The sequence below is a fragment of the Pongo pygmaeus genome, chromosome 15, assembly GCF_028885625.2.
Source record: "Pongo pygmaeus isolate AG05252 chromosome 15, NHGRI_mPonPyg2-v2.0_pri, whole genome shotgun sequence".
Taxonomy (NCBI): Eukaryota; Metazoa; Chordata; class Mammalia; order Primates; family Hominidae; genus Pongo; species Pongo pygmaeus.
This window is the reverse complement of record NC_072388.2, coordinates 102,672,396-102,688,792: the sequence shown is the minus strand read 5'-3', so window position 1 is coordinate 102,688,792 and position 16,397 is coordinate 102,672,396. Positions and strand designations below refer to the sequence as shown.

The window sequence follows — 16,397 nt, the reverse complement described above, 5'->3', positions numbered from 1 at the left end:
CTCGCTCTCAGCCATCCACAACAAAAGCTGACCCACTGCAGAGCACGCACCACAAGAGGAAAATACTCTGGAAAGGAATGAAGGCGCTGTAGCACACAGTTCAGAAGGGATCTATGTTAAAAGGCAAAAAAATAACGCAAGCATGGAGGAGCCTGAGAGGGAATCTAGTAAGACTCTGGGAAGGCAAACCCAGTGGGCCACAGGGAGGAAAATGCCAGCAGCACCCAGACCCCAAACTCTACTGGCTGCCTCCCAATTAGGGGGCTTTCAGAACAGGAACCTCCAGCCTCACCTTCAGGAAAATTAATTATGGATTTAGAAAGGAAGCCTATTCCTTTGTCATCTACTCCTTCCTATGCTGCTCCGATTTCCTAACCAGACACAGTTACAATTTTAACTTTAAAAATGTTAGCAGAATAGAGCTATTTTTGTTTCTGTTTTTTGTTTGTTTGTGTTTTAAGACGGAGTCTCGCTCTGATGCCCAGGCAGGAGTGCAGTGGTACGATCTCGACTCACTGCAACCTCTGCCTCCTGGGGTCAGATTCTCCTACCTCAGTCTCCTGAGTAGATGGGGTTACAGGTGCGCGCCACCATGGCCCAGCTAATTTTTGTATTTTTAGTAGAGGCGGGGTTTCACCATGCTGGCCAGGCTGGTCTCGAACTCCTGACCTCATGCAGAGGTCACGCCAAAGTGCTGGGATTACAGGCGTGAGCCACTGCACCCGGCCTTGTTGCTTTTTTTTTTTTTTTTTTAAACAAACAAACAAAAAAACCAGAAAAAATGCTGGTAGCAAAAATAAAAATAAAAAAATCAGCAAACAGAAAACTGTCATACAATCTGCCAGGAGTTGCATGGTTTCCCCATTAATCAGAAGTCTAAAATACTCCTTGCAAATGTACAGAACAAACGGCCTTCTGTGGCTCACCCCTCTGCTGGGGGCGGAAGGCTCAGCGTGTGCCCGAGGCACAAAGGCTTGGAAGCAGCCACTTCCTCGTGCTGGAAGCAGACTAAAGGGCTTGTCAGAAAACAGCTCTCAAGCTTTGTCCTCTTAGGCACAAAAGATCGAAGCAGGGTAGCACTGCTGCCCCAAGGCAAGGCTTCTCCGTAGCCCTGATGCAATTCCGCTTCCTTTAAAGAGCAGCATGTGTGGGCAGGCCTGGGTCCTCCACCTGCAGCTCCCAAAGATGCTCCCAAAGTTGCTCCCCACACAGCAGCCTTCCCCTGGGGAGGTTTTTTTTGAAGATGCTCCTATTAATCATTGTAACTCCAGCATTTGTGCAGAGCAAATGCTGTACCTGACGCCAACTGGAGCCCTGCTGGGGGCTCTGCCAGAGCTACGGGATGGCATCAAGGGAGCTGAGGCTTGCAGGCAAGTGCAGCTTCCTGTACATCATTAGGATTAAATAAAAACAAGGAAGGCCGGGCTCGGTGGCTCGGTGGCTCACACCTGTAATCCCAGCACTTCGGGAGGCTGAAGCGGGCAGATCACCTGAGGTCAGGAGTTCGAGACCAGCCTGGCCAACATGGTGAAACCCCATCTCTACTAAAAATACAAAAATTCGCCAGGCGTGGTGGTGCACGCCTGTAATCCCAGCTACTCTGGAGGTTGAGGCAGGAGAATCGCTTGAACCCAGGAGGTGAAGCCTGCAGTGAGCAGAGATCATGCCACTGCACTCCAGCCTGAGTGACAGACCGAGAGTCCATGTCAAAACAAAAAGAAGAAAAGGCATTAGATATCCTGTTTTCACTGACCTGAGATAGCCCTCGTGAGTCCTGCTGAACTTCTGATAGCCACATCCAGCTCCTTTTTTTGGGTGAATATGAACAGGTAAAAAATCAGTTTCTACAAACACCACCCAACACACAAAGTGGGGGAAAGAGACTCAATTTTATTTTGCTTTTAAACTCCAAATTAAAATATTTAAAATATTTGGAATTTTAACAAACATGCATTTTGTGGGAAAAGTGGTATAAAACACATCACTAGGCTGGTCGAGGTGGCTCACGCCTGTAATCACAACACTTTGGGAGGCTGAGGTGGGCAGGTCGTGAGGTCAAGCGATCAAGACCATCCTGGCCAATATGGTGAAACCCTGTCGCTACTAAAAATACAAAAATTAGCTGGGTGTGTTGGCACGTACCTGTAGTCCCAGCTACTTGGGAGGCTGAGACAGGAGAATCGCTTGCACCTGGGAGGCAGAGGTTGCAGTGAGCTGAGATCGCGCCACTGCACTCCAGCCTGGGTGAACGAGCAAGACACCGTCTCAAAACAACAACAACAACAACAAAAAAAGCCAAAAACCCACATCACAGAGATAAGCTTTATTTTGTAAATATTTAAAAGCCCACAGAAATGCTTTCTTTGAATATGGCTGTTACAATTATATTAACCTAATTTAAAAAAATACTTGAGCATACAAATTTTGGGGTTAATTTTTTTTTTTTTTTTTTTTGGAGACAGAGTTTTGCTTGTCACCCAGGCTGGAGTGCAGTGGTGTGATCTCGGCTCATTGCAACCTCTGCCTCCCGGGTTCAAGTGATTCTCCTGCCTCAGCCTCCCGAGTAGCTGAGACTACAGGCGCACGCCAACATGCCCAGCTAATTTTTGTATTTTTAGTAGAGATGGGGTTTCATCATGTTGGCCAGGATGGCCTCGATCCCTCCACCTCATGATCCGCCAGCCTTGGCCTCCCAAAGTGCTGAGATTACAGGCGTGAGCCACTGCGCCAGGCCAATCTTTTTTTTTCTTGAGATGGAGTCTTGCTTTGCCACCCAAGCTGGAGTGCAGTGGTACTACCTCAGCTCACTGCAACCTCTGCCTCCCAGGTTCAAGCAATTCTCCTTCCTCAGCCTCCCAAGTAGCTGGGACTATAGGCATGTGCCACCACGCCTCGCTAATTTTTATATTTTTAGTAGAGACGAAGTTTCACCATGTTGGCCAGGCTGGTCTCAAACTCCCGACCTCAAGTGATCCACCCACTTGGCCTCCCAAAGTGCTAGGATTACAGGCGTGAGCCACTGTGCCAGGCCTAGAATAATCTTTTTTTTTTTTTTTTTTTGAGACGGAGTCTCGCTCTGTCATCAGGCTGGAGCGCAGTGGCGCAATCTTGGCTCACTGCAACCTCTGCCTGCTGGGTTCAAGTGATTCTCGTGCCTCAGCTTCCCGAGTAGCTGGGATTACAGGCACACGCCACCACACCCAGATAATTTTTGCATTTTTAGTAGAAACAGGGTTTCACCATGTTGGGCAGGATGGTCTCGATCTCCTGACCTCGTGATCTGCCCACCTCGGCCTCCCAAAGTGCTGGGATTACAGGCGTGAGCCACCGCGCCCAGCCAGAATAATCTTAATTACAATTTATTTGTGACCAAAAGTAACACATATCACAATCATTTACATTTTTTTTTTTTTGAGACGAAGTATTGCTCTGTCGCCCAGGCTGGGGTGCAGTGGCATGATCTCGGCTCACTGCAACCTCCACCTCCCGGGTTCATGCTATTCTCCTGCCTCAGCCTCCCAAGGAGCTGGGACTACAGGCACCCTCCATCATGCCTGGCTAATTTTTGTAGACAGGGTTTCACCATGTTTGGCCAGGCTGGTCTTGAACTGACCTCAGGTGATCCACCCACTTTGGCCACCCAAAGTGCTGAGATTACAGGCGTGAGCCAGTGTGCCCGGCCTTTTTTTATTATTTTTTAAAATTTTTATTTGAGACAGGGTCTGGCTCTGTTGCCTAGTGGTGGGATCTTGGCTTACTGCAGCCTGGACCTCACTGGCTCAATCAATCCTCGAAGCTCAGCCTCTAAAGTAGCTGGGACTACAGGCGCGTACTACCATGCCCAGCTAATTTTTGCATGTTTTGTAGAGGCAGGGTTTCGCCATGTTGCCCAAACTGGTTTGAACTCCTGAGCTCAAGTGATTTGCTTGCCTTGGCCTCCCAAATTGTTGGGATTACAGGTATGAGCCACCACGCCTGGCCATTTAACCTTCGTGTTTAAGAAAAGAGGAAAATAGTGCTGCTGTTTCTTGTTAATTTGTTTATAGCACTGAAGAATCTACTAACGTAGTTAACACCAAGATTCAAGTTAAACTTTTTGGCATGTAATAAAATTGCATTTGCTTTCATGTCCTCACACCGCACTGCATTCAGGATGCAGCCCCTGAGGACCCACCAGCTGACGACTCACAGTGAGGGTGGTGCTGACCCCACAGCCAGCACACCGATCGCTTGGCAGTCAGCTTCCACATCATTCTCGTCAGCAGACTTTTTTTTGCCAGTAAAACTTTATTAATATTTTTATTTATTATTATTATTTTTGGATACAGAGTCTCGCTTGGTCTTCCAGGCTGGAGTGCAGTGGTGCGATCTTGGATCACTGCAACCTCCGCCTCCTGGGTTCAAGTGTCTCATGCCTCAGCCTCCAGAGCAGCTGGGATTACAGGTGCATGCCACCACGCCCAGCTAATTTTTTGTAGATACAGGGTTTTGCCATGTTGTCCAGGCTGATCTTGAACTCCTGATCTCAAGTGATCCACCCACCTCGGCCTCCCAAAGTGCTGGGATTACAGGTGTGAGCCACCGTGCCTGGCCAATATTTTTAAATAGTTCTGTTTTGAATTGGTATAATTCGAAACACAGGAAACGGGCACCCAGTGCTTGGGCTTTGTTTGACACCATGTCCGTGACAACAAGCTGGCCTAGAGCCCACATCAGCAGGCAGGCAGCCCACAGTGCCCCAGGACCTACCCTGCCCCCAAACAGGCCACAGGGCCCCTTAGGAAGATGTGGGGCTTCTTGAGATCAGTTCCAGTTTTTCTCAGAGCCCCTGTGAAAGGAGCTCCATCTGCTTCCTGTGGAAACCTGGACTCTGGCTGGGTCAGAGTGGACTCCTAGTTGCTCCTCTTCTTTTGTTTCTGTTTAAGCTTGTTCCAAATCCTTTCCAGGGCCACTTTTCCCATGAAGAAGGTGATGGTAAAATTGCGCTTGTACCAATCTCTGTAGAGAAACAGGATGCACAGGTGACACGGTGGCAGGGACTGAGGCTTGGTGCCCTGGCCCAGAAGCGGCCAGGATGAGTTCAACTGACCAGGCCTCAACTGCTTTGCCCTTTCCCCGCCCTTGTTAAAGCTAAGCTATTCATAGAGGCCTGCCTCTCCTCAGGCTGAGAGTGAGGCCCACTGGCGACGCCTGGAGTCCTCCCTAACCTTGTTTCTGAAGGCCGCCATCATCCTCCTTTGGTGTTTTGTTTTTTTTTTTTTTGAGACGGAGTTTCGGTCTGTCGCTCAGGCTGGAGTGCAGTGGCATGATCTCGGCTGACTGCAAGCTCCACCTCCCAGGTTCACGCCATTCTCCTGCCTCAGCCTCCCGAGTAGCTGGGACTACAGGCGCCGCCACCACACCCAGCTAATTTTTTGTATTTTTTTTTAGTAGAGACAGGGTTTCACCGTGTTAGCCAGGATGGTCTCGATCTCCTTACCTCGTGACCCGCCTGCCTCGACCTCCCAAAGTTCTGGGACTACAGGTGTGAGCCACCGCACCTGGCCCCTCCTTTGGTGTTTTTGTTTTTTTGTTTTTTCATCTTGCTTAGTTGTCCAGGCTGGAGTACAGTGGCACAATCTTGACTCATTGCAACCTCTGCCTCCTGAGTTCAAGTAATTCTCCTGCCTCAGCCTCTTAAGTACTCCTTCGATTTTTGCTAAAAGATCCAAGAGAGCCCTTGGAAACCCCAGGCCTCCCGAGCTGGCAGCATTTTAGGGACGTGATGGGCCATGACCACTCCGGAAGCTTTGCATGGCAGGACAGAAAGTTCCTCTCCACCTGCAAACCACCTTTACATCTCCGCCTACTTAAGCAATGCTGTCATGAGGAGCAGTGCCCAAAGTAAATAAGCACTTCCAGGAGAAGAAAACCGGTAGCCCATGGGGATTACAGTTCTTCAAGGAAAAGCCATATTCCATTTCACTAATACAGACAACCTGATTCTATGACATGTAAAAGCAAGCTACGCTTCTGCTGCTGCCACGGGGAAGGCAGGGGCAGGAGGTGGTGGTGGGGGCCAGGCTCCTCTAAGGCCTGATCTTGGGTAAGGCTGGTCCTCTTCACCCGAGTCCCACAGAGAAAACATGAAGCCCATCAGAAACTGTGCCCAGTGCAAACAAGCTGCATGTCCAAAGACCAGGGAAAGATTATACTCGCTTGTTTGAATGACTTACCTAATTCAGAATAATACATGACAACCTTAGAAACGGAATCCAGATATTTCAGGACTAATCTTTAGGTCAGACTGTCCCTCACTGAGTCCATCCAGCCTTTGACTGTATCTACATTCTCTTTTTATTAGACAGGGTCTCACTCTGCAGCCCAGGCTGGAGTGCAGTAGCGGGATCTCAGCTCACTGCAACCTCCACCTCCTGGGCTCAAGGGATCCTCCTGCCTCAGCCTCCTGTAGCTGGGATTACAGGCGCACACTACTATACCCAGCTAATTTTTGTATTTTTTGTAGAGACAGGGTTTTGTCATGTTGTCCAGGCTGGTCTCAAACTCCTTGGCTCAAGCAATCCGTCTGCCTTGGCCTCCCAAAGTGCTGGAATTACAGGTGTGAGCTACCGTGCCTGGCCCATGTCAACATTGTTGAAGTCTGGCTTCACCTGCCCATCAGGCTTTGTAACTCTCTAACTGTTATATATATATATATATATATATTTTTTTAATTTTTAATTAATTATTTATTTATTGAGACAGGGTCTTACTCTGTCTGTCATCCAGGCTGGAATGCAGTGGCTGGATCTCGGCTCACTGTAGCCTTAAACTCCCAGGCTCAAGTGGTCCTCCTAGCTCAAGCCTTTCACTATGTTGCCCAGACTGGTCTTGAACTCCTGGACTCAAGTGATCTACCCACCTTGGCCTCCCAAAGTCATGGGATTACAGGTGTGAGCCACTGTATCCAACCTACAAATATTTTAAAGCAAATCTCAGATATCATGTCCTATTAATTTCACCTGTAAATACAGGTCATTATTATCTGTAACCAGCTAGAACCCTTTTTTTTTTTTTTTTTTTGAGACAGAGTTTTGTTCTCATTGCCCAGGCTGGAGTGCAATGGCACGATCTCAGCTCACCACAACCTCCACCTTCCATGTTCAAGTGATTCCCCTGACTCAGCCTCCCAAGCAGCTGGGATTACAGGCATGCACCACCACGCCCGGCTAATTTTGTATTTTTAGTGGAGACGGGGTTTCACCATGTTGGTCAGGCTGGTCTCGAACTCCCGACCTCAGGTGATCTGCCCACCTTGGCCTCCTGAAGTGCTGGGATTACAGGCGTGAGCCACCGTGCCTGACCTAAAAAAAGTGGCATCTTTTTAAGCCACTGCAGCCACTTAAAAAATAAATTTGACTGGCCGGGCGCGGTGGCTCACGCCTGTAATCCCAGCACTTCAGGAGGCCAAGGTGGAAGGATTGCTTGAGGCTAGGAGTTTGAGACTAGACAGGACAACATAGTGAGACACTGTCTATATTAAAAAAAATTAAAGGCCAGGCACAGTGGCTCACGCCTGTAATCCCAGCACTTTGGGAGGCCGAGGCAGGCAGATCACGAGGTCAGGAGATGGAGACCATCCTGGCTAACACGGTGAAACCCCATCTCTACTAAAAATACAAAAAATTAGCTGGGCGTGGTGGCGGGTGCCTGTAGTCCCAGCTACTCGGGAGGCTGAGGCAGGAGAATGGTGTGAACCTGGGAGGCGGAGCTTGCAGTGAGCGGAGATCATGCCACTCCAGCCTGGGCGAGAGAGCAAGACTCCGTCTCAAAAAAAAAAAAAAAAGTTGATAAAGTCTTGCAACTTCTACCTCTGATATAAACATGAATGTTGTTAAATTCAGGTAAGAAAACACTCCTGCCTAATGGGGATGTGCTATTCAAATTTTTAGGAAAAGAGTAAACACCTACCTGTTATAATACATGTGCTTCTGAAAATTTTTACTTAAAAATTCCTTGTAAAAGTCCGCCATTTCTTCTGCATTCAATGTTGCTTTCTGACCTGAAAGTTAATTTCAGCTTAAACATTAAGACTTACGGAGAAAGGATAAACAAAAAAACTATTAGAGCTAATAAATGAGTTCAGCAAGCTTGCAGGATATATACAAGACCAATATACAAACATCAATTGTATTTCTATACACTAGCAATTAACAGTCTGAAAATGAAATTAAGAAAACAATTCTACTTATGATAGCATCAAAAATAATAAAAGACTTAGGAATAAATTTGAGAGGAGACGTATAAGATGTGTACACTGAAAAATACAAAATAGGCTAGGTGCAGTGGCTCACGCCTATAATTCCAGCACTTTGGGAGGCCGAGATAGGAGGATCACTTAAGGTCAGGAGTTTGAGACCAGCTGGGCCAACACGGTGAAACCCCATCTCTACTAAAAATACGGGGGCGGGTGCGGGGTGGCAGAGGTTACAATGAGCCCAGATCATGCCACTTTACTCCAACCTGGGCAAAAGAGTAAAACTCCGTATTTAAAAAAAAAAAAAAAAAAAAAGGCCAGGTGTGGTAGCTCATGCCTGTAATCCCAGCACTTTGGGAGGCCGGGCTGGGCTGATCACAAGATCAAGAGATCGAGACCATTCTGGCCAACATGGTAAAACCTCATCTCTACTAAAAATACAAAAATTAGCTGGGCGTGGTGGTGCATGTCTGTAGTCCCAGCTACTTGAGAAGCTGAGGCAGGAGGATCACTTGGGACCAGGAGTTCAAGACCAGCCTGGGCAACATAATAAGGCCTCATCTCTCCAAAAAATAAAAAAATTAGCTAGGTACGGTGGTGCATGCCTGTAGTCTTAGCTACTCAAGAGGCCAGGGAAGGAGGGTCACCTGAGCCCAGGAGTTCAAGGTTGCAGTGAGCCATGATCGTACCACTGCACTCCAGCCTGGGCAACAAAGCCAGACCCTGTCTCGTGTAAAAAAAAAAAAAAAAAAAAAAAAAAAAAAAAGGGCCAGGTGCAGTGGCTCACGCCTATAATCTCAGCACTTTGGGAGGCTGAGGTGGTGGATCACCTGAGGTCAGGAGTTCGAGACCAGCCTGGCCAACGTGCTGAAACCCCATCTCTACTAAAAATACAAAAATTAGCCGGGCATGGTAGCAGGCACCTGTAATCCCAGCTACTCGGGAGTCTGAGGTAGGAGAATTGCTTGAACTCAGGAGGTGGAGGTTGCAATGAGCCGAGATCGTGCCATTGCACTCTAGCCTGGGCAACAGGCTAGAAACTCCGTCTCCAAAAACAAACAAAAAAACAAAAAACAAAAAAAAGGGCCGGGCCGGGCATGGTGGCTCACGCCTGTAATCCCAGCACTTTGGGAGGCCGAGGCAAGCGGATCACAAGGTGAGGAGATCGAGACCATCCTGGCCAACATGGTGAAACCCCGTCTCTACTAAAAGTACAAAAATTAGCTGGGTGTAGTGGCGTGCATCTGTAGTCCCAGTTACTCGGGAGACTGAGGCAGAATTGCTTGAACCCGGGAGGTGGAGGTTGCGGTGAGCTGAGATCATGCCACTGTACTCCAGCCTGGCGACAGAGCGAGACTGTTTCAAAAAAACAAAAAAAAAGAGAGAAAAAAACCCATAGAACAGGAGAAAAACATTTGCTAATCATCCATCTAATAAGGGTCTAGTATCGAGAATATGTAAATAACTTTTTTTTTTTTTTTTTTGAGACGGAGTTTCGCTTTTGTTGCCCAGGCTGGAGTGCAATGGCACGATCTCGGCTCACCACAACTTCCACCTGCCAGGTTCAAGCAATTCTCCTGCCTCAGCCTCCCGAGTAGCTGGGATTACAGGTATGCACCACCACGCCCAGCTAATTTTTTGTAGTTTTAGTAGAGCTGGGTTTCTGCATGTTGGTCAGGCTGGTCTCGAACTCCCAACCTCAGGTGATCCACCCGCCTTGGCCTCCCAAAGTGCTGGTATTACAGGCGTGAGCCACCGCGCCTGGCCAAGAACTCTTTTATCTCAGCAACAAAAAGACAAATCATCCTATTTATTTATAGACAGAGTCTTGCTCTGTCACCCAGGCTGGAGTGCAGTGGCGCAGTCTCGGCTCACTGCAACCTCTGCCTCCTGGGTTCAAGCGATTCTCCTGCCTCAGCCTCCTGAGTAGCTGGGATTACAGGCATGCACCACCATGCCTGGCTAATTTTTGTATTTCTAGTAGAGACGGGGTTTCACCACATTGGTCAGACTGGTCTTGAACTCCTGACTTCGTGACCCGCCCGCCTCAGCCTCCCAGAGTGCTGGGATTACAGGAGTGAGCCACCGCACCTGGCCAAATCATCCACTTTTAAAATGGGCAAAGGATTTAAACAGGAATTTCTCCAAAAAAGATACACGAATAACCAATAAGCACATGACAAGATGCTCAACACCAGTGGAAAATCAGAAAGACAAAGGCATGCCACGTCACGCCCACTAGGATAGCTATTATTAAACACACAGACAATAACAAGTGTTGACAAGGATGTAGAGAAATTAGAACTCTCATACATTGCTGGTGGAAATAAAAAAATAGGTCAGGCCACTCTGAAAAACAGCTTGGTAGTTCCTGAAAAAGTTAAACACAGAATTCGTTATCATAAGACCCATGTGGCATTATAGAGAGATATTTGGACTTTGTCCCCTGTTCCTGGCACAGAGCTCCTAAAACCTCAGAATCTCCTGAGTGATTAAGGGTGACAGCAGCTGCTCCTGTTCGAATGGGGCAGCTCTGGGGGGCTCCTGTACAGCTTCGGGATGGGGGCCAGAAAGACCAAGCCTTGATTGGAAGCTCAAAACTTTCAGTTTTGGGGAAAGGAGAGGGAGTAGAGATTAAGCTAATTACCAATGGCCAATGATTTAATCAATCATGGCTACCTCATGAGACCTCCATAAAAATCCCTAAACCATGGGGTTCAGAGAGCTTCCGGGCTACTGAACATATTGAGGTGCTGGGAGGAAGCCAGGCACGGTGGCTCATGCCTGTTATCAGTGCTTTGTGGGGCTGAGGGAGGGTTGCTTGAGCCCAGGAGGCTGACGCTGCAGTGAGTCATGTTCATGCCACTGCACTCAGCCTGGGCAACAGAGTGAGACCCTGCTCAAAAAAACAAACAAACAAAAGGTGCTGGGAGGGTGGCATGCCCAGAGAGGGCACAGGGGCTCCGCATGTCCCCTATACCTCGCCACGTGCATCTCTGCTATCTGGCTGTCCCTGAGTTGTATGCTTTATAATAAACCACTAAGAGTAAGTAAAGCACCTTTCTGAATGTTGTCGTCCATTCTAGCAAATTATCAATCCTGCAAAGGGGGTCATAGTCTGATTTATAGCCTGTCAGTCAGAGGGACAAGTGGCCCAGGACTGGCAACTGGCAAAGGATTTAAACAGGAATTTATCCAAAGAGAAAGACTGCCTCAGTGGAGGCAATCTTGTGGGACTGGGTCTTTAACCTGTGGCATCAGACATGAACTCCAAGTAGACAGTGTCAGAACTGAACTGAATTGCTGGACACCTATAGCTGGTGTCGAAGAGCTGGAGAAGTGGAATTAGAGAAGACACCAGGTATTTGGTCTCAGGAGGAAAAAAGACTCTTTTTTTTTTTGAGATGGAGTCTCACTCTGTTGCCCAGGCTGGAGTGCAATGGCGCAATCTCGGCTCACTGCAACCTCCACCTCCCGGGTTCCAGTGAATTCTCCTGCTTCAGCCTCCCGAGTAGCTGGGATTACAGGCGCCCGCCACCACACCCAGCTAATTTTTTGTATTTTTAGTAGAGATGGGGTTTCACCATGTTGGCCAGGCTGGTCATGAACTCCTGACCTCAAGTGATCCGCCCACCTCGGCCTCCCAAAGAGCTGGGATTACAAGCATGAGCCACCGCGCCAGGCCAAAAAGACTCTTAACTCAGCAATTCACCTGTAGGTATATACAGGATTATTCACAGTAGCATAATTCATAATAGCCAAAGGGGAGAAATAATCCAAATGTTCATCAACTAGTAAGTGGATAAACAAAACATGGTATATCCATATAGAATATTACACAGCCATAAAAAATCTCCAAAGTACTAATACATGAGACAATATATATAAATCTTGAAAACATTATGAACTTAAGTGAAAAAAGGCAGACACAAAAGACCATATATTGTTTGTTTCCATTTATCTGAAAATGTTCAGAATAGGCAAATCCAGAGATAGCAAGTGGGCTGCCAGGGTTAGGTGAGGCAGGAATTGAGACTGGCTATTGGGTATGGGGTTTCTTCTTGAGGTGATGAAAATGTTCAGAACTAGTGATGTAGCTGTACAATCTTGTGACTACTAAAAGCCATGGAATTATACAGTTTAAAAGGGTGAATTTAGGCAGGGCATGACAAGGAGACTCCGTCTCAAAAAAAAAAAAAAAAAAGGCAGGGTGAATTTTATGGTATGTGAATTGTGTCTAAAGGTCACAGCATAACTCATTTTCTTCACAAGTGATTACGACCCAGGCAGGTATCTATACCATGCACAATGAGTGACGTGTTTCGTCATGCACACTCCTGCAGATTCTACGGAGGAACTGTGAGCCACTGCTACACGGGAATGAAATGTACCCTAACTTCAATGCATCCTGGGTTAACAGCCTGCCCATTCCTGGGACAGGTCCCGGCCTGACTACTCCATCCCCACATGCTGGTGGGGCTGTTAACAATGAGGACCAGTGCCGCTTGCCTCTGTGGCACTCCCAGAGCGGTGGCCACGCTCAGGCTCACCCACACGCAAGAGAGGTAGAAAGGCCATACGGCAGGACCCACAGCCCATTACAGGGAGTGGCAGGGCTGCCCTGAAGTAGGGTCCCCAAAGCAGCCCAGGGGGTCAGTCTCATGCCCCCCAGCTATGGCTCAGGGACCAGGGAATGAAACCACATCCAGGGTGGCGGGTGCAGGAGGAGCACTCTGGCTTAGAAGCCCCAGTCCCCGAACAGGAAATGAGGTCTCTTGTAAGAGCGCTGGGCTCTGGCTCAGGAGCTCCTGCATCTCCAGCACTTCCCATGCGGAGGCGCGGGGGCCATGCTCGGCTCCTACCCAAGGTGCTCTCTAGCCTCCCCGGCAGACTGCCTTCCCCTGAAGGTGCCACCTCCAGCAGAGCGCACACCACCCTGTGGCACAGCTAATGCTGATGCTCCGGCCCACGGGGGAGTGGGCAAAGTGGCCAAGGGCATGATTCCACCCTCCCTCCCACAGAGCCGGGAGGGTGTCTGGCAACCCCTTTATTCACACAGACAGAAACAAACACTCAGATGGCATGGCACAAGCACGGCTGTCCCCTAGCCACACAGCAGACAGGACAAGAGCCACGTGTCCTCTGGCCGCTCGGACAGGTCTAGTGCCACCGGAATGAAGAGCAGTTTAACTCTACAGCCCCTTGCTCTGCTTTTCCCTTCAGTTCTGCCATTTCCTATGTCATCTGGGGCTACTTCATTTTATTCTGTGCCTCGGTTTACTCAACTGTGTAAGGGAGATGGCAGCAGCACAGCCGTCCCCTCCATCCATGGTTTTGCTTTCCATGGTTTCAGTTACCCGAGGTAAAGTGGGGTCTGAAAATATTAAATGGAAAATTCCAGAAATGAACAATTCATAAGTTTTAAACTGCATGCTGTTCTGAGGAGCGTGATGAAACCTCCCAAGGTCCTGCTCCGACCCGCCCAGGAGGCGACTCCTCCCTTTGTCCAGCACATACATGGTGTAGACACGCCCCACTTGTTAGTCACTCAGCAGCCGTCTCGGTGATCAGATCCACTGTCGTCGTACAGCAGTGCTTGTGTCTGAGTAACCCTTATTTACTTGGTAATGGTCGCAAAATACGAGATTAGAGATGCTGGCATATCGTTATACTTGTTCTATTTTATTAGTTATCATTGCTAGTCTCTCATGCCTAATTTATAAACTTTATCATAGCTAAAAATGAAAAGTTGTCCCTTGGTATCGATAGGAGATTGGTTCCAGGACTCCTACAGATACCAACATTTCAGGATGCTCAAATCCTTTATATAAAATGGTGTAATAGGCTGGGCGAGGTGGCTCACGCCTGTAATCCCAGCACTTTGGGAGGCCAGGACGGGCGGATCACCTGAGGTTGGGAGTTCCAGAACAGCCTGACCAAAATGGAGAAAAATACTAAAAATACAAAAAAAATTAGCCGGGCGTGGTGGCACATGCCTATAATCCCAGCTACTCAGGAGGCTGAGGCAGGAGAATTCCTTGAACCAAGGAGGCAGAGGTTGCAGTGAGCTGAGATTGTGCCACCGCACTCCAGCCTGGGCAACAAGAATGAAACTCCATCTCAAAAAAAAAAACAACAACAGGCCAGGCATAGTGGCTCACGCCTGTAATCCCAGCACTTTGGGAGGCTGAGGTGGGTGGATCTGAGGTGAAGAGATTTAGACCATCCTGGCCAACATGGGAAACCTCATCTCTACTAAAAATACAAAAAAAATTAGCTTGGTGTGGTAGCACACACCTGTAGTCCCAGCTACTCAGGAGGCTGAGGCAGGAGGATTGCTTGAACCCGGGAGGTGGAGGTTGCAGTGAGCCAAGATAGGGCCACTGCACTCCAGCCTGGCGACAGAGTGAGACTCCGCTTCAAAAAACAAAAAACAAACATACAAACAAACAAAAAAACAAAAATTAGCTGGGTGTGGTGGCAGACGCCTGTAGTCCTTGCTATTTGGGAGGCTGAGGCAGGAGAATTGCTTGAACCCAGAGGTGGAAGTTGCAGTGAGCCGAGATTGTGCCACTGCACTCCAGCCTGGGTGACAGATTGATACTCCATCTCGAAAAATAAATAAAATAAAATATAATGGTGTAATAAACCTGGGCAACATAGAAAAAAATTCTACAAAAAAAATTTTTTTAAATTAGCGAGGCATGGTGGCATGTGCCTGCAGTCCCAGCAACTTGGGAGGCTGAGGCAGGAGGATGGCTTGAGCCTGGGAGGTTGAAGCTCCAGGGAGCCACGATAGCGCCACTGCACTCCAGCCTCAGTGACAGAGCAAGGCCTTGTCTCCAAATATTTGCAAATAACCTACTCGCATCCTCCCATATGCTTTAGTCATCTCTGGATTACTTATGATACCTAATACAATGTAAATACTGTATGAATAGTTGTCATGCTGTACTTTTTTTTTTTTTTTTTTTTTTGAGACAGAGTCTTGCTCTGTTGCCCAGGCTGGAGTACAGTGGCATGATCTCGGCTCACTGCAGCCTCCACCTCCCAGGTTCAAATGATTCTCCTGCCTCAGCCTCCCAAGTAGCTAGGATTACAGGCATGCGCCACCACGCCCAGCTAAGTTTTGTGTCTTTAGTATAGACAGGATTTCACATTGTTGGCCAGGCTGGTCTCGAACTCCTGACCTCAGGTGATCCGCCCGCCTCAGCCTCCCAAAGTGCTAGGATTACAGGCGTGAGCCACCGCGCCCGGCCGTTATGCTGTACTTCTAAATTTTTCTATTTTTGGCCGGGCGCGGTGGCTCATGCCTGTAATCCCAGAACTTTGAGAGGCTGAGGTGGGCGGATCATCTGAGGTCAGGAGTTTGAGACCAGCCTGGCCAACACGGTGAAACCCTGTTTCTACTAAAAATACAAAAATTAGTCAGGCGTGGTGGTGTGTACCTGTAGTCCCAGCTACTCAGAAGGCTGAGGCAGGAGAATCACTTGAACCAGGAGGCAGAGTTTGCAGTGAGCCGAGATCGTGCCACTGTACTCCAGCCTGGGTGACAGAGTGAGATTCCGTCTAAAAGGAAAAAATTTTATTTTTTATTTTCAATATTTTATTGTTTATGTTTATTGCTTTCAATATTTTTCAATCTGTGGTTGGTTGACTTGAGGACATAGGGGAGGGACAACCGTGTAGGGAAAAACCTAGTGTACATACAGGGCTTGGTATTAGCCTCGGCTAAGCATTCACTGGGGGTCTTGGAATGTATCCCTCGGATAAAGAGGGCCTACTCTGTCTCATGTGTTACTGTTAATACACATATAGGGCACTCAAAACTGTGTCCGTACTCAGAGGTTGAGGCAGGAGGACTGCTTGAGGCCAACCTGGTCAACATAGCGAGACCTCATCTGGGATGGACGGAGGCTAAGACTGTCCCCACCTGGCTGTGTGGCCCCAGAGCTATGACTTACCTCCATCTCAGTTTCTTCCTCTCTAGTGTGTGACAGCAACCGCACACCTCATGAAGCTACACTCCGTCAGTGTGGCAGGAGGGGTGGGGCTGGCACAGAAGTGCTTGCTTGTGGTCACTGCTGTTAGGGTGACCACAGGAGTATCCTGCAGGCAGGGGTACCAGCTGCTGCCACCTGACTCCACTGACACGGGCGTC

At 48.3% G+C, this 16,397-nt stretch overlaps 1 protein-coding gene across 7 annotated transcripts in view; it reads right to left on the bottom strand.

Moving 5' to 3' along the window:
* Positions 1-4,267: 4,267 nt before the first annotated feature.
* The window catches only part of LOC129013054 (cytochrome c oxidase assembly factor 8), a 29,109-nt gene continuing 16,979 nt past the window's right edge, over positions 4,268-16,397 (bottom strand). For 2 of the 7 annotated variants that reach the window (XM_054449424.2, XM_054449423.2), the window contains 2 exons: positions 7,951-8,041; positions 4,268-4,998 (listed from right to left, as the gene is read on the bottom strand). In XM_054449424.2, coding sequence (XP_054305399.2) covers positions 4,893-4,998; positions 7,951-8,041 — 197 coding nt within the window. In that variant the 3' untranslated portion in view covers positions 4,268-4,892. Of the gene's footprint in view, positions 4,999-7,950; positions 8,042-13,522; positions 13,611-15,684; positions 15,806-16,397 lie in introns of those variants that run through there. The other 5 variants (XR_010123642.1, XM_063651262.1, XM_054449425.2 and 2 more) reach the window with 4 other exon arrangements.